Genomic DNA, 18,826 nt, shown 5'->3' on the forward strand with positions numbered 1-18,826 from the left:
ATATGTTTGGGTGAGCCCTATTCTGGATGGTCGAAATCACCCCAACGAACGGAACCGGAGTGAAAGACCTGGACAAAAAGTCAACTAGAAGTTGACTCTGCTCCAAGCACCCGGATCACCCGAGGCACCTAGGGCGCCCCGGGTGCACGCCCTGGTCAGCCCGGTCTGAGCGCCCAAATCTGGTCCAAGCGCCCGAACCAAAAAACTTATCTTTTGTCGAGCTATCACTATTCGTTGCGTCGTGGATAAAATTTTATCAACCCCCATGCGCTAGGAACATTTTCAGGCGCCCGGATCAGCATTATAAATACAACCCTGATTTCAGTAATTGAATAACGACACTTGTAAACGACTTCTTTCTGTTCTACTACTTTTGTAAGTTGTCAACGTTGTAAAGAGACTACTCCGCCCAAAGGAGATTTGAGTGAACTTCATTTGTCTAGCATTAACAATCCTTTGATTGTAAACCTAGTAAATTCTCTTGTCTCTGTTTTTTAGTTTATGCTTTTACTTTTTGTTATTAAATAAGTATTTTCTTAATTTAGTTTGAAACATTGAGAACTGTTTGACTTGTGCAGAGTTATTCCCCCCCCCCCCCCCCCCCTAGCTGACCGTTAGGGGACTTATAAATATTACTCCTTAAAATAACATTATACTCTGTGAAATCTAAAACAAAAATTATCTTGAATACTATAATCCAAAAGGGAAGCCTGAGCTTTAGAAGGAAAATCTTATTGACTCAAACCCAGTATAATTCAATCCCTAAATCCTAAAATCTTAAACGTTAAATATATATAATATACCTCGTGAGCATCTAAAATTTTAAATTTTGAATACTATAACCCAATATGGAAGCTTAAACCTTAGAGTAAAAATCTTTTTAGATACTCATGGGATATATTATATGTATTTAGCGTTTAAGATTTTAGGATTTAGGGGTTGAGTTATACTGGATTTAAGTCAATAAGATTTTCCCTCTAGGGATTAGGTTTCCCTTTTGGGTTATAGTGTTCGAGATAAAAAAAATTTAGATTTTACGAGGTATAATATTATTTTGAGGAGTAATGCTATTATTTAAAAAACATAAAATAATTAGAATCCAGACATCTAGATTTAATCCAACCCGCTAGATCGGTGGGTGCGCGCGGTCATCCGTAGCACATTAGCATTTTATATCTAATGTGATGCGCACCGAAAAATGTGTGACTGTACGCGTGCAGCATATCAGACTCATTTTCTTTCTTTTTTTAATTTTTTTTAAGATTTTGAATTTAAAAAAATTAATATTTCCTTATATAAATCTCTAATACATAAATATATCCTCTAAACACATTACAATATTCTGGAAATACTTAAATTTATTTTATTTTAATTTTTCTTTTTACTAAACACTATAACCCAATTAGAAAGCTTGAACCTAGAGGTAAAATCTTTAAAAAAATAGCTTGAAAATTATAATCCAATTTGGAAGCAAGAACCTAGAAATAAAATCTTAAAAAATATTTTAATTAATTTTTTAATTCAAAATTTAAAAACAATTAAAATAAATAAATTAAATAAATAACTAAAAAATTATTATTTTTTTAGATTTTGAATTTTTAAAAAATCAATATTTTCTTATATAAATCTCTAATATATTAATATATCCCCTAAACATATTACAATTCTCCATAAATACTTAAATTTATTTTTTTTATTTTTTTTTTTTTTTGCTAAACATTATAATCCAATTGAGAAGTTTGAATCTAGAGGTAAAATTAAAAAAAAAAATTAGTTTGAAAATTATAACCCAATTAAGAAATATGAACTCTAGAAATAAAATCTTAAAAAAATATTTTAATTATTTTTTAAATTCAAAATTTTAAAAGATAATAAAGAAAACAAAAAAAAAAGGGTAATATGATGCGCGACGTGTACAGTGACCTACTGTAGCATCGCGCAACCTATCATATTCGTGCGTGTGTGTATATATAGATATAGAATTTTAGGAAAAAAGTTAATGATAAGTAAAATTAAAAAAAAAAACTAACGAACCGGGTTCAATTTAAATAAATAGAGAATATTTAGGGGATAAATTGAAATATCTATTTTTTTTCATATGCCTTTAAAAATCCAAAGCATTATAAACCCTAACAAATCGACCGGCACTAAACAAACTCAGCCGCAGGAGAACCAACCATGGCGGACGAGTCGAAGCCCTTCTTTCCGGTCGAGAAAGCTCACCACGTTAAGCCCCCGCCGCCGCGCCGTCCCCGGCTCAACACCCAGGAGTCCCGCTTTTGGCGCTGCTTCCGCCACTCCGAGCTCGCTTCCGGTCTCATCCTCCCCGTCACCGCCCTCGAGTTCTCCCCAGTGGCCCCCTTCCATCTTGCCGCGGCCTGCTCTGCCGCCGTGCACCTCTACGACGGCGGTGCCTCTCCTTCCCTCGCCCCCCTGCCCCATTCGCCTCTCTCTGGATTCTCCGATGTCGCCTACTCCCCATCCTTCCGCTGCGACGGATCCCTTCTGGCAGCCGGTGGAGAGTCCGGCATCGTCCAGGTCTTCCGCCTTGACAAGGCTGGCCCGCCTCTTCGACGCCTCAGCGCCCACGCTCGCCCCGTTCGTTTCGTCCGCTACCCTCGCCTAGAGGACAAGCTCCACGTCTTCTCCGGCGGAGATGATGCTCTCCTTGTCTACTGGGACGTTCCCTCCGAGACCCAGCTAATCACCTTCCCTGGCGCCCACCGTGACTACATCCGCGCTGGGTCACCCTCCCCGACCAGCCCTGAGGTCATGGCCACTGGCTCTTATGATCACTCCATCAAAATCTGGGACGTTCGTGTTCCATCAAGTTCGAACGCCATCCTCAGCTTCAGCCATGGGGATCCCGTGGAGAGTGTACTATTCTTGCCTTCCGGTGGACTTCTCGCCACTGCGGGTGGAAATGTTGTCAAGATTTGGGATGTTATCGGTGGTGGCAGGTTGATTCACACAATGGAAGGCCACAACAAGACTGTCTCTGCACTGTCTCTTGGTAGGGTTGGAAACGCTAGTACGGCCCTTGGAGGTGGAGAACCCAGACTCCTTAGTGTGTCTATCGATGGGTACATGAAAAGCTTCGACTTTGCAGCCTTTAAGATCACACACTCCATGAGGTACCCTGCGCAGCTGCTTTCTATCGGTTTCTCCCCATCTGGCAATTCTCGTGTTGTTGGGACATCGAATGGGGTCATTTACATGGGAATGAAAAAGAAGCTGCTGCAAGAAGAGAAGGGAACTGGAAGTGCTAGTGTTTTTGATGGGTATGCTCCTGAGCCTAAGAAGCAAGTTCTAAAGCCAACCAACTATAGATACTTTCACAGAGGTCAAACAGAGAAACCACGAGAGACTGATTATCCGATCAAGAGAGCACCAAAGGTGAAGCTTGCCGAGCATGATAAGCTTTTGAAGAAGTTTAGGCACAGGGAGGCTCTTGTTTCAGTTTTGAGTAAAAAGGATCCGACTAGTACAGTTGCTGTGATGGAGGAGCTAGTGATCAGGAAGAAACTGCTAAAATGCGTGGCAAATTTAGATGTTGATGAGCTTGGTTTGCTTCTGCGTTTCCTGCACAAGTATGCTACCATGCCACGTTATGCAAGGTTTCTAATGAACTTAGCAAATAAGGTTATTGAGATGCGTCCAGAGGATATTCAATCAAATAAGCATTTGAGCAAACATGTTGGAAGTCTTAGGCGCAGAGTTGCAGAAGAAATCATGATACAGCGTTCTTTGCAAGAGATACAGGGAATGATTTCACCTTTTCTCATAATAGCTGGACGTTGAGCTTCTCCCTACCTTTGCTTGATTACTTGTGTGGGTAAGTATCCATTGACAATGCATGTGTTGTCTTGGTTCTTGGCATTACACATCAAAATTCTGTTAAGTTAATTTGACATTCTCGTGATGACTTACCAAAGTGTTTTTATTGTGTTTATTCAATCTGTCAACTAAGGCTAAATTAGCAAACTGAATTTGTGCTACTTTATCTTTATCTACCAGATGTATCTTTTCTGGAAATTTATATGGGAACAAATTCTTTTTGCCTGACAGTGCAACTGCAGTATATTGGATATTGTGGAAACCTTTATCTGATTAGAGTTTTTTTGTTTCATGGTATCGTATCAGTATTCAACTTATGTTCTGATGATTTGGTATACAACCTCCAAGTTAACCAGTGAGTTGGTTCCTTGTCTGCTTCTTCCTAGAAATGCCATCTTTATTGATTTAGTTTTAACCCTCTATTAAGTCTATTGCTCAGCCTGTTAAACCTATACTCTCCATTTGAACCTGCACAATAAACAGTTAAACACAAAAGTGATACAGATGAACAAGTGAAGGATGTTAACTGATTTTTCAACTAGAGATCAATGTTATTATCATCATCAAATCACGTTAGTCCCAACTTTTTGAATTGCATATGTGGATATTATCCCTCTACTGAATTCTGCTCAGGGTTATTATATTGCTAGTAATATATAGTTGTCTTATCTGAATTTCACATTTGCGCATCTTTAGACACTTCTCATGTGAAAACAGATTGACAGTTGATACTATTCACGAAGATTTCATTTGTGAGGCTTCATTTTAGATACCTGAACGTCTCCAATTGGAGAAGAAACGATACGAGGAGATAAATCAAACTTATGATGTTTAATTCATTTCCTACTCAGTTCTTATACTTTGTTATTTAGTCCTGCCTTGGTTCTTCGATACTGATTGTGAGCGTGTGTTGGTTAACAATTTTTTTTGCTTTAATTGATGGCAGACCTTGAATAAATAACTGTCTCATCTTTGTTGTTGTTATTTTTATTTTCTATTTTTCATCTTATGTTTGTTCGATATCCTTTGCAGTTTGCAGATTGAGTGGGTTTAGCAAAAGCACCTGTAGTCTCATAGAATCTGAGCATATACTGATGGCAGTCAGAAGATCTAGCAGCAGCTTCTTGGTCTTTGCTGCTATCAAATTTTGCAGTCTTTGATTGCCTTGCTTTTGTAACCAGATGAATTGCTCTGGCCTGATGACGGAATCGGTGTTTGATGTTGACTGTTTATTATTTTTGGTTTTTGGATGAATAGAAGAACATATATGTTATTCTGCTGTTATTTTTCAATCGACTAGGTTTACAAGGCATGGAAACTTTTGGTGATGTGCACATTTTATTTATTGGAATTTTCTAAATCGCATGGGCGATCCTTTACTGGTTTTCCATGTACTATTACTCATTTTGTTTTATAAATATATTCACTAGTTAATAATGAGGCTTAAGTATTTAATATGCTTGATCTAGAACAAATTAAACACTTGACTTTAGTTCAATGAAAAAGATCCATGAGGCAAGAGACAGAGTGATGAGTTATTGCAAAATGAATTTATCGTATTACATATAAAGAGATCAAACAATTATTATATTAATGCTGATTGTCTAATTACATTGTACTAAAGTAATTAATCATACATCGATAACTCATTAGCGAAACGTGATGAAAGCGTCTAGTTGTCCGGTGAGGGTTGTGTTTGTCGAATGAACTTCGGTGGTCAAGAGGTAGCCTCTAGCGAGCCGGAACTTTCCGGTGCCGCCGGTGATCGCCCGTTCGAACACCGTCCCCAGCGGGGCCACCGGGAACAGCCCCTGCAGGGCGAGGGAGCTGCCGTTGTACTTGCCAGCGGTGAAAACCAGCTGGAAGTTGGTGAGGCCGGAGTTCTCTGCCAAGCTCGACCCGACTCCCATGCCCTGATTCCGACCGATAATAGGTGAGTCGGGCTCGACCCCGGCTCGGAGAAGGTTGTCGTAGACGATGACGTTGCCGAATCCGGCGCCGGAGGTGGAGCTGGTGCGCTCCACTGCGTAGACGACGGTGGCGTCGGGGCCTGAGCCGAGGATCCTCTCATGGTTGTAGAAGCGCAGGTGCATGTAGCCGTTGGGATTGGGGGAGGCAGTGGTGGTGGCAGCGGCAAAGAGCGCCAAGAGGAGGCAGAAGACGAAAGAGGAGGAGGCCATTATGTTAATTAGTTATGGATGCAGATGTGCAGCAACTAATTGAATTGCAAATTAATTAAGCTTGTGAAAGAGGACGAAATTAGTTGTCGATGATGAAGTAGGTTGCAATGCAGGCTGTTTATATAGAGGAGAGGCCGTGGGGAGATATATACGGAGCATATCCTGAGTTGACCACATCCCAATTTGTTACTGTAAGGTAGCAGGTCAACGCCGTCTCTGAGTAATTGGTCTGGACGACGCGTTGTGGACATATAGAGTTGACTCGAATCGGTCTTTCATGGTTTGATGGATATTGTCAAATGTTGGTGGTTATTAATCATGAATGCCTAATAGACCACTGACACGCGGAAACGGGTCAGATACGGTACTGATACAAGGTAACCCATTCATATCGATTATCCTAAATTAAACTCTTACTTTAAAATTATATGTTACATTAAAAAAAATATTACATCAATTATTTTATCCATTCCTTATATTAGGAATAATAATTTTTTCCACATTCAAGACTCTCCAGAGAAAATCTAAAACGAAAACAGAAATCCTCCATTTATTTACAGATGAAAGCGAGTTCAGAAATTTTTTTCAGGGATGAGGTAGATTTAATATTTATTATTATTATTATTAAAATATTAATAATAGTGTGGTTAAATAATATTAATATTAAAAATTTTAAAATATTAATAATAAAATTATTATTCATATTAATATTAAATAATGTTTGAATTGCAATTGATTCTTTCTTGTTATTCTTTATGATAAACCTTCATAGTGTGATTTGTATTAATGATCATGGTGGAGAGTAGAAGATAAGCAAGCATATGGTAGTGCAAGAAGTACAAGTAAGTTGAGTGTCCTTCATTTTTGTGATTACAAGTGAAATAGGATGAGAGCCACAAAAAATTTATCTTGTGAAGTTTTAGTGTTAAATTATTTTCAATTTATTCATGAAGGATGGAAATTATTATATAGTTAACCAAGAGTAAAGTTTGAAGTCCATGAATGCTTGAGATTTTGGAATGTGATAATCTTATATGGTTTTCCTTCTTTATTTTTCTAATCATATTTAGGATTTTATTTAGGGGATGTCATTAAAGTAGGATCTTTAGTTTTTGTTGAGACCTTGATGCTCGCTAGAGAAGGTGAATAGCGACTCACTCAATGTTTGCTTCATACAATGGTTAGTATGCACAGCGGAATACAAAAAAATAAATACTAATAAGAGAAAGCAAACCTAACACGTTGATTTAACATGGTTCAGAGATAAAACTCCTATTCCACGACTGTCCGTAAGGTGGACGATTCCGATCCGTCGGTGGATGACTCCCCAGAAAACCTCCTGCTAACTCACGTAGCTCCTCGTGGGTGGAGAAACCTCGCCACAAACTCGCACAAGCACGCTAGACACACAAGAGCACTTTAGAGACTCTAATAGGGGTTAACCACCTCTATTTTCTTCAACCATGGCCAAGCACCCCCGAGCTCTCTTAAATAGAGGTCAGGAGGAAACACTTAGTTGTGTTTCCCGCCACCAGTCGACTGGTCCTATTTGAAATTCGATCGTTACAAGCCAGCGGTCGGCTATCAATCGACTAATAAAAATATCTGTCGACTGCTACAGTAACGCTACAGTACTACTGCAGTACACACTAGAATTTTACCCTGAGTACAGTCTCTCATACACTTGTCCTTGTCTGCACAACCTAGACCTAGCCTTCTAGCCTCCTCCATCAGTCTCGCTTCCCTCTGATGTCTCCCCATCCTTCATGTTTTACCTTTTGGAGTTTCCAGTAGCCTTATCATCATTGTCGGGTCTTCACTACCAACAGCGACGCTTCGGGACTTCATCCTTTGCTAAGTCACACTTAGACTTACATTGCCAAGACTACATACTGTTGGTGCAATATCCCTTAGGTCAAGGTTGACCTGGTTGACCAAGCTTGAGTCTTGATTTGGGTTTCGATGTTTGACAATATATTGTGTTTAGATGATATGGACAATGCAGGTGTAGTTGTTCATTTGAGGAGATTGTTGATACAATTCCCGTTTGGTCAAGGTTGACCAATTGAGATGTGAAGGAGAGCCAAGTAGGTCAAGGTTGACCAGATACTTGACTGGAAAGTCCTGGTGAGTGAAGCCAGGCAGAAGTAAAGTCCTAGTAAGTGAAGCTAGGCAAATGGAAATCCTAGTGAGTGAAACTAGGTGAAAGACCTGGTGAGTGAAGCCAAGCAGACGAGAAATCCTAGTGAGTAAAGCTAGGTGAAAGACCTGGTGAGTGAAGCCAGGCAGAAGAGAAGTCCTAGTGAGTGAAGCTAGGCAGAAGGGAAATCCTAGTGAGTGAAGCTAGGCAAATGGAAATCCTAGTGAGTGAAGCTAGGTGAAAGTCCTGGTGAGTGAAGCCAGACAAGGGAAATCCAGATGGGTCAAGGTTAACCAGACAGCTGGTGGAAGTTCAAGTAGGTCAAAGGGGGATTGACTGGATACTTGGCACAGAGAAATTCAGATGGGTCAAGGTTGACCAGACATATGGTGGAAGTCCAAGTGGGTCAAAGGGATTGACAGGATACTTGGCACGAGGAGAAAAGTCCGAGTGGGTCAAAGGGATTGACCGGACACTTGGTGAGAGAGTCCTAGCTGGTCAAGGGTGACTGGATGCTAGGTTTTATGTACCAACAAGTCATGGTTGACTGGATGTTGGTTTAGGAGGCTTTAGACTTGCTTTTAGGGAGAAATCATGAGCTGGATCGATCAGCCGATCGATTGGCTCATGCCTAATCGATCGGCTGATCGATTGGGTGAGTCTTTGCGACAAGCCTCCTCCCAATCGATCAGTGGATCGATTGGGACAAGTGCGCGATCGCACAGAACGGCGCTGGATCGATTGGTCGATCGATCTAGATCCCCCAATCGATCAGTGGATCGATTGGGAGCTGCGATTTCCCGCGACAAGTCCTGGATCGATCAGCCGATCGATCCAGGCTATTCCAGAGGACACAAAGGTACTCTGGATCGATCGGTTGATCTATCCAAAGCCTCCCCGATCGATTGGGAGCAATCCAATTGATCGGGATCCGACCGTTGGCGCAGATAAAGGCCGTTAGCGTGCATCTTCTTCGGTAGACTTTGCACTGTTCACTTCAGATCCTCGACAGCAACTCCACAGCTCTCTCCAAGCTCCAGATCGCCAGTTCTTGAAGGTTCTTGGAGGCTCTTCCAAGTCAAGAGGCGGATCAAAAGCAAGAAGAAGAAAGCTAGGGTTAGGGTTTCTTGTATTCATTATAAGTTTTGCTTATACTTTTGTTCCCTTTCCTTTCTTTCTGTATTGAGAGTCTTGTAGGGCTTCTCCGCCTTCGGTAGTTACCGAAAAGGAGTGTTTATTAGTGGAGGTGTGTGTGTGTGCGTGGATCCTTGGACTAGTCACCTCTTGTGAGGTGGATACCAAGTAAAATCCATTTGTTAGAGTTGTTGTAGTTGTTTCTTGTATTTCCGCTGCATATCTTTGAAGAAACAAGCAACGACGAGCACCTAGCACGCGATGAGCTATTCACCCCCCCCTCTAGCTACATTTTCGGTCCTAACACATACTTGGACTTACATCGCCAAAACTCATACTTGGACTTTCCTCCTTTGTCAATATCACCATTAGACTTTCCTTGTTGTACCTGTATCCTGCACACTCACAATGCATATCAAGTACAATAATAAATCTAACTTAAACCTTTGCTCAAACATCAAAACGTATGATACCCAAATTGCTCCAACAGTTTTCTTGACTTGCATGGGAAGTTCAAGACTAAGTGTGGGGGAATTGATAACCATGATTTTGTTACACTATTTTGAGTCATACATGCGTGATTTGATGTCTTGTTCATAGTTGAAACTCATATTTACACCATATTTCATGCATTGCATTAATTCTTGGACTTAATTGCAAAATATCTTATTATGGTGTTATTTGATGTTAATATTTTATTGTTATTTTGTAGGCATCAAAGGATCTTGGATTCAGATTAATTCGAATCAAATTTGTGCTCGAATTGTAGTTCAAACAAGACGATCAAGGTTTAGAGCAATTTGGACCGTCCATCCAAGATCAAGAGAGATATGAGCTATTCATCAAAGATCTACTCCATCTAAGCTATGTTGAAGTAGATCACAACCATTGATGAAGACCTAGAGCTTTTGATCCAAATATGAGATGTTTGGACCGTTGATCAAGATGGAAGAATTCTGGACCGTCCTATCAAATTGGAAGTTTATTTAAAAGTCGTGAGAAGCTATAGTGATCTTTGAGCTCGAGCGTATTCATCTCGCGATTTTGGCACTGTTCATCTTCATCCCCGTTGCTTCTGCTTCACTTCCAGATCTGAGAATCAATCCTCTTCATCGTCGACGAACATTGAGCTACCAGCGATCATCGCCAAAAGGTTAGAGCGCATCAGGTGGAGTTTCTCGAATCGCGATTTTGTTCTTATGATTCCCTACTTCACCATGAATAGAAGGGAGTTCCCTCGATCTACGGTTTCCATCCTCCAACGGAGACGACGGCGGAGTTTTCCCAGTGTTTCCAATTCCATTTCGTCCGTCATTTCGCCAGCGACTCCTGAAACTATCTGATCAATCGATCGGGTGAGAAAATTCCAGTTACAAGACTCTGATTCTTTGTGCATTGTGTGTGTTAGTCAATTGCGAGCTTGAAGGGAAGTCTCCAGGAGCTGTCAGCGTCGACTGAACAAGCTGGGAGCTTGGTTTTTCTCCGACGATTGCTTGAAAGGAGGTCGCCAAGAGCATCTCTGTGTCAAAACTTTGACAGAGAGGAGTTTGATATCGATTTGAGTTGTGAAACGTTTCCATTACCTTTGATTTCAAATTCATTTGCTCAGATCTGATGATCTGATTTCTTAACTTTACAATTCTGTTCTTATTTGAATTTTTGCATTTCATATATTGTTTCAGCCTCTTAACTTGTTTATATTCTGTTTTTGAATTTTAACCACTTGAAGCATGAGCTAGTTGTGTGATGATTAGCATTGTTTAATCTAATGAGAATCTAAAACCTGAAGAATTACATTTATTAGCTTAATTCAGAAGCAAATTCTTAATAGTTATTTGATTAATCTGCATTGGCACTAGAAGATTTAAATGTTGAATGTTACTTGAGCTGTTAATTGTTAGCTTCTGTTATATGTTGTTGATTGTGATTATGATTCGATGATCTATCAAATGATTTACTTAATCAATGATGCATTAAAATCTGAACTTTATTGTTGGTGATATGTTGAGATGATAGTGATCATGAGAGCTATTTCTGTGGATAGGGAGATAGAGTTCCGGATTCATTTTGTTGAATTGGCTAGATTAATTCAAAGTTGACAAGAAAACCTAAAAAAAGATTTGAATCTAGAATTCACACACTCTTGCTAATGTGACTTGGGACTCCTGGCTACAACTCTCTTCTTTTGAGTTTAATGTGTTTCCAATCTTTATTAATTTTGAAGTGCCTAGTGACATGCAAAATGGGCCACATCAAGGTGTCAGCCCGAGATGCGATAAAGCCAAGAGAGACCAAGAAATCGCGAAGCTCCAAATACCAAGCACATGGAACCTGCTTCAGGCCATAATGCGCCTTATGCAAACAACACACATGATTTGGAAACTCAGCATTGCGCATACCCGAAGGTTACACCATATAAATCTCCTCTTCAAGGCGACCATTAAGAAACGCATTGTTGACATCAATTTGGCGAAGACACCACCCCCGATTCACAGCCAAACTATGTACAATGCGCATTATTATTGGATTAATAACAGGATTGAATGTATTATGAAAGTCAACACTAGGACGCTGATGAAAACCCTTGGCAACAGGGCGAACCTTATACCGATCAATTAAGCCATCAGAATTACGCTTAATGCAAAACACCCACCTGTTACCCACAAGATGTTGGTCTGGTGAAGGCGAGACAAGAGTCCAAGTCTGATTACGGAGAAGAGCATCATACTCTTTGTGCATGACCTATAGACAATTTGGATCTTTGAGCGCCTGCGTGACAAAAGAGGGTTCACAAGGTTGTGGAAGGCTAGTATGAAGAAGATACTCTGGATTGGATTTGTAGATGACATTTTTGGAGCGAGTTTGCATAGGATGTTGGTTTTGAGAAGCGAGAGGGGGATAGAGAGGCGGTGGGCTAGAGGGTCGATCGCCGCCAGGTAGTGTGGACGGCCTGACAACAAGAGGCGGTGATGGCAGTGGTGATGACAGTGGTGAAGAAGTCGGTTATAGGCGGCTACGGCTAGTGGCAAGTTGCGGAACCGGTGCTGGAGGGTCCCACGAGAGGACTGGTGCAATAAAGATCTCAGAATCAATGTCTATTACTGTGGAATACAAGGAGGAGGTGATGACGAATGGAAAAGCATGCTCTACAAACTTAACATGACAAGATACAAAAACTCTTTTGAGAGTAACATTGACGAAACCTGCTAGCAACCACCATGATAGTTTGAATACCGATTACGAGAATTCTCTGCTGGAGGCATAAGAGCAGTCATTGGCGTCAAAGATGGAGATGACGTCGAGACTTTTAATTGGGCTTCATAGCTAAGGAGCTACTTGAATAACTCATCAAAGGTAATAGGGGCGTCATGAACTTGTAGAGCATGTGAGATATTATAATAATCTTGGCTAAGACCATTCAAGACACGAATGGAGAGCTCATCAAAATCAACTTTGACATACATAAGCGCAAGAGCGTCAATATTTCTTTTGATATCCTACATATAATCAGTGATAGATCTGTTATCCTGTTGAGGGCTTGCAAGAATTTGATGATGAGTCATAATCTTGCCACGTGAGGGAGCAGCGTAGGTTCTCTCCAGTATTTGTCATACGTCTTTAGATGAAGTTGATGAAGAAATAAATTACACAAGAGTAGGAGATGTCGAACCAACTACTCCTGGGCTATCTATTCCTAGGCTATCTACGCGTCCTCCTGCACATCCAGTTGTATCTAGTCCCAATTGTTATCTTGGTCGTTGTCAGATCTGTGGTGTTCAAGGTCACTCTGCTCGCTAGTGTGGTCATATGGTTGCCTAATACATGCACTTTATTAATGATAATATGTGGTATATAAATATCATTACAAAGTGAAAATGAGAAAATACCTAAAATAGGAAAACATATAAAATATTATAAAACAATAAGTATTTCATAATAATAATTATTCTCTAATAATTAGAAATAAATAAGTATTTCTTAGTAATAATTATTCTCTAATAATTAAGAAATAAATAAGTATTTACTAATAATAATTATTTCCTAATACATAGCGCATGTGTATTGATAGTAGAGTGGGGAACAAAATCACTATCAAATATTACTTTCCTATTCTCATCCTAGATGATCCTTTACTGGTTTTCCATGTACTATTACTCATTTTGTTTTATAAATATATTCACTAGTTAATAATGAGGCTTAAGTATTTAATATGCTTGATCTAGAACAAATTAAACACTTGACTTTAGTTCAATGAAAAAGATCCATGAGGCAAGAGACAGAGTGATGAGTTATTGCAAAATGAATTTATCGTATTACATATAAAGAGATCAAACAATTATTATATTAATGCTGATTGTCTAATTACATTGTACTAAAGTAATTAATCATACATCGATAACTCATTAGCGAAACGTGATGAAAGCGTCTAGTTGTCCGGTGAGGGTTGTGTTTGTCGAATGAACTTCGGTGGTCAAGAGGTAGCCTCTAGCGAGCCGGAACTTTCCGGTGCCGCCGGTGATCGCCCGTTCGAACACCGTCCCCAGCGGGGCCACCGGGAACAGCCCCTGCAGGGCGAGGGAGCTGCCGTTGTACTTGCCAGCGGTGAAAACCAGCTGGAAGTTGGTGAGGCCGGAGTTCTCTGCCAAGCTCGACCCGACTCCCATGCCCTGATTCCGACCGATAATAGGTGAGTCGGGCTCGACCCCGGCTCGGAGAAGGTTGTCGTAGACGATGACGTTGCCGAATCCGGCGCCGGAGGTGGAGCTGGTGCGCTCCACTGCGTAGACGACGGTGGCGTCGGGGCCTGAGCCGAGGATCCTCTCATGGTTGTAGAAGCGCAGGTGCATGTAGTCGATGGAAGCGACTTCAAAAAAAATTTTCAATAATGAGATAGGTTTTGAACGGATATAGAGATAATGTCTCCGTCTCGATCCATCCTACTAATAATAATAATAATAATAATAATAATAATAATAATAATAATAATAATAATAGTATGATTAAATAATGTTAATATTAAACAAATTTAAAATATTAATAATAAAATTATTATTGGTATTAATATTAATATTATCATTAATACTACGAGTAAAATAATAACAGTACAAAATTAATTTTGAAAATGAGACATGAGGACAGGGATGGAAATTTGAACCTTGTTGATTTAGGTTGAACTTGGAAAAATGGGAATAGATGTGGGAATGAATCCTAAAGATATATTTTATGAATAGTAATTTTCTAAAATTAAGGAATAGATTTTATTTCTTAAATATTAAATAGTATTTCTCTCTCTGTCTGAAAAGGTAATAAAAAATAAATATATGATAAATTATAATTAAGTTGGTGTGTTATATAATGAAAAATGAATATTTAAATTTAATAAAATAATTTTTTATTTTAAATTTTAAATTTTGAATGTTCGATGCTCATACTTCTTGTATATTTTTATAATAACAATGATATATTTAAGGAAAAAAATTCAAGAAAAAAGAATAGATACATAAAGTCATGGTTCACTATTTCACTTTTTGTGAGTTTTATCATTTTATGTGTCTATCCTTTAATTTTTCCTTGAATTTTTTTCCTTGAGCATATTATTTTTCTTTTTATAAATACATTCAAATATTGTATTATATATATTTTTATAATATATAACAAATAGTATAAAAGTTAAAATATATTAGAAGTATGTATTAATTTATATCTCTTTGTTCTTCCGTTTTCAACCCAGGGACGACACTTTCTAATGGAATCCTCTTTCTTATAGAATCCGTCGAAGCCATTAATAGAATCCTCTTCGTTTTGTTTTGCATGGCAGTTACTATAATTTTAGGATTAGATCTCCTTAATCTTGTATTTTCTAATGTTGAAATATATTGATGAACCCTTTAATTAATCTTTGAATCACTTTTATTTAAATTTATAACAAAGTTAGTAATACAAGGAGAGATGTTAAAAATCATATCAATTATTAATATCATAGTTTTGGTATAATGGTTTTAACTAAATTATTGTTATTGATACAGAATTAAGGGTGGACGTCAAAAAAGCAAGTCAAGATAGGAAAAACTAAAATTAAAAAGTGATCAATGTCACTAACAGGAGCAAGATTGTGCATGAGCAGCTCACGTGATCGATCGAGCCTTGAACTGCTGATTGGATTTACGTGGCCGATTGGGCCACAAACTGTTAGTCAGGCACGAGTGGTCGACCGAGCTTTGAAGCTCGATCGAGCATGAATCCTCTTACATGTAGACAGAGTGCATAGAGTAGTGAGAATCTGGCCGACTGGCCCTTCGTTCGGCCGGATTTCGTGCTCAGCCTAAGACAAGTGAACCTCATTGCTAAATATCAAGTAACTCGACCAATTGCTCTACCAATCGAGATACTGTCCATATTCTACAAGGCCGAGCTATCAACCCTTTTAAATGGTGTGGCCGATTAGTCCATCATGGGCCCCAAGTCCAATGGCTTCATACTCATTTTTAGAAGTTTGTGTCACTAATGACATAGAATATTCTATAGACAAATCGTGCTTTCGAAGTTTCCAGCCTATCAAATCACATAGATTTACAGACTTATTTAAGGAAAGATGTCAGAATCACTTTATGATTTGTCCCTTCTTATGAGTGCTTTGGAAAACTTATAAATGTTTTAAGATGTGCACATAGATACAACAATGACATAAAAAAAAAGGTCTCTATATATCGGCTGAAGTATGTGATGCTATATTTTTCTACACACACTTTGCTACAGTTTGTTCACTATTGATCTACTCTATTCGATCACTGATTTGAACGTTGGAGGGTCAATACCGAGGATTCCTTTCCTGACCCAATACTAACTCTCTGTATGACACAAGATTAACTTAATTAAAGTCTTTATTTGATCAACATATCATAGCCATATTTTTAGCTAGCAATTTTGATCGACCGGATGAGTTATAATTATTGTTTGTTGCTCTTTTAACTCTGACAAAATAAATAGGTAAAGTTCCATAAAAGATCAAGATTAATTAGTAAAGGAGTAACGGATAAAGATTTCATTTGATTTTTTTTTTATGAATTTTGAATCAAAAGTGTCGTTCTTTATTTATTTATATGAAAATGGCTCCTCAAAAGTCATAGGAATGGGTTCTAAAGATTATGTTAGAATAACATATGGATTGACAACTTGTCCTATTAATTTGTGGAAAATTTTCTACTACTTATTGCATATCAAACAGAAGAAAAAAAATGCAACAAGAAGGTCAAAGGTTGCAGTCCCTAATTAATAATGGAATAAATTGAAGATCAAACAATACTTTGGTTGCTTCTCATCAAGGAACATTTCATACTTAAGTGTGTTTACATCATGTACGTACGTACCTATAAAATATTCAATAATCTTTATGTTTAATTCTCTAAATAATTGGATTCAATAATGTGAAATGGTTTCATACTCATCTGATATCTTCCATAGATTAGCAATTGGCATGGTACGTACGTATTCAAATCAATTGGAGAGTTATCGCAAATTAAATACCAATATATTTGGGTTTGTAAAACAATACATAAAATAAAGAAAAGCCAGAACTAATTAATCATATCATTATTTTTTTCTGCCGGTACAATTTAGTGTGGCTTAAGAAGATGAATTTATATATATATATATATATATATATATATATATATATATATAAAAGTACGGAAAATAATGAAAATACATATATAAATTTTAATATTTAAGCATGCAATGGCTTCTACTGAAGGAATAGATTTTAACTAAAAAAAAAAGATTAAGATTGATTTACATCTATACATTTATTCACTGGTGTCAGTTATATTTTTAGTTCAGTATATAAAATGTAATTGTGAATAATTTATTTGATTGGAGATGTTGAACATGCTCTTGACATATAGTCAATATGAGGGATTAGAGATGTTCATGATGATGTAAATAATCTAATCTGGAGTAAAGGCAAGTCATTTATGTCTCTGATTCGTTCTATAGGCATTTATGTCTTTGTTTCGTTCTATGGAATAACTAAGTAAGGTGTGACAATCTTCTTAGTAGTTGAATGCTCAATGTGCTTGTTGTCACACGAACCATTTTCCCTAATGTATGAAATGGATGTTCTTACTTGGTCTTTGTAACTAATTAATTTTGCTCTAGTCTTTGTGACTTGATCCTCATAAAGTCTACGTGACTTATTTGGTCTTTGTGACTAATTACTGCTTTGGTCTTCGTGACTTGATCCTCATAAAGTCTACGTGACTTGATCCTCATAAAGTCTACGTGACTTATTTGGTCTTTGTGACTAATTTTGCTTTGATCTTCGTGACATAATCACCTTGTAGTCTATGTGGCTGACATGGTCTATGTGACCATATAACCTTATGGATTGACTTGGACGAGTGGAAGATGTTGGGCGTTACAGGAGACGAAGGGAAATGGAGCCCTTTCGTCTTTCTTATTGCTTCAAACGCCTCTTTGCTGCAAACACCAAGGAGACGAAGGGGCGTCCTTTCCCCTTCGTCTTCTATAACCGTCTTATAAAAGGAGTGTCCAAGCAATGAGAAGGGGACTATGAAGCGAAGGTGGTCAGAGAGAGGGTACAAGCATAAGGGTGAGGCGACGGTGATTTGGTCGAGCAAAGGAGAATGTCCATAGGCTGGGGATTTGGCTCGTGAACCTTGAAGCACTTTCCGGTTACCGTAATCGTGCTTCCAACAGCAGCAAACGTCCAACGGTTCTTCTTCGATTTCTTCGGGAGATCACTGTGAGTGATTATCGTTTTGATTTCGTTTTGTTTCATGCTCTCAAAGGATCGACATTAAGATCAGTTCCAAAATTGACCATCACAATGGTAATCATCAAATTCATATGAGACCAGAAGATGAATGAAAATTTACTTTCAAAACAAGGGATGGTCCTATGAATGATTGGTTATGTCATTCGATCTTTCTAATGCTCCTTCTATTTTTATGTGGCTTATGAATAATATTTGTAAATCATTCATTGGGAAGTTGTTGTTGGCTACTTTGATAATATTCTTGTGTACCGTGCTAGCCCGGAACATTTGAAAGAGCTTCTATAGATTTTTGAATTACTAAGGAAGCAAAAGTTGTATGCTGAGTATCATGTCTTCACATACAGCTTGATTTCTTGGGCTATGTTATTTCGTCTGATGACATTAAGATGGATGAGGATAAAATTAAAGTTATTCCAACTTGGCAAACTCTTAAATCTATTCGTGATATCATGGCTTAGCTTCATTCTATTGCATGTTTATAAAAGAATTTAGCATAATTATTGAACTTATATATAACTGAATATTTGAAAGGTTTCAACTTCAAGTGGGGGGAGGAGGCACAACAAAATTTTGATATTCTTAAAAGAAAGGTTACAAAAGCTCCAATATTACAACTATCAAATTTTGATAAAGTATTTAAAGTAGATTGTGATTTTTCAAATGTGAGAATTGGCGGCCAAGAAGGTAAGCATATTACTTTCTTTAGTGAATATTGAATTATTCTCAACAAGGAGTTCTTTG

At 38.2% G+C, this 18,826-nt stretch overlaps 3 protein-coding genes across 3 annotated transcripts; 1 reads left to right on the plus strand and 2 right to left on the minus strand.

Annotated features, from left to right (window-relative positions):
• The first annotated feature begins 2,140 nt into the window (after nt 1-2,140).
• On the plus strand, nt 2,141-5,220 carry LOC122038979 (protein SLOW WALKER 1-like). The gene is made up of 2 exons (XM_042598971.1): nt 2,141-3,835; nt 4,870-5,220. Exon 1 carries the CDS (start codon nt 2,179-2,181, stop codon nt 3,799-3,801), a length of 1,623 nt encoding a protein of 540 aa, XP_042454905.1. The 5' UTR covers nt 2,141-2,178; the 3' UTR covers nt 3,802-3,835; nt 4,870-5,220.
• Nucleotides 4,273-6,017, minus strand: LOC122009027 (dirigent protein 1-like). Its single transcript, XM_042564985.1, has 3 exons — nt 5,547-6,017; nt 4,901-5,062; nt 4,273-4,305 (listed from the first exon to the last, which is right to left on the minus strand). Exons 1-3 carry the CDS (start codon nt 6,015-6,017, stop codon nt 4,273-4,275), a joined length of 666 nt encoding a protein of 221 aa, XP_042420919.1.
• A 7,677-nt stretch (nt 6,018-13,694) lies between these two features.
• On the minus strand, nt 13,695-14,138 carry LOC122009035 (dirigent protein 2-like). The gene has a single exon (XM_042565000.1). The coding sequence runs from the start codon at nt 14,136-14,138 to the stop codon at nt 13,695-13,697; it is 444 nt and encodes a 147-aa protein (XP_042420934.1).
• Between the last annotated feature and the right edge of the window lie 4,688 nt (nt 14,139-18,826).

This window comes from Zingiber officinale, chromosome 1A (genome assembly GCF_018446385.1).
Source record: "Zingiber officinale cultivar Zhangliang chromosome 1A, Zo_v1.1, whole genome shotgun sequence".
In the NCBI taxonomy this organism is placed as follows: Eukaryota; Viridiplantae; Streptophyta; class Magnoliopsida; order Zingiberales; family Zingiberaceae; genus Zingiber; species Zingiber officinale.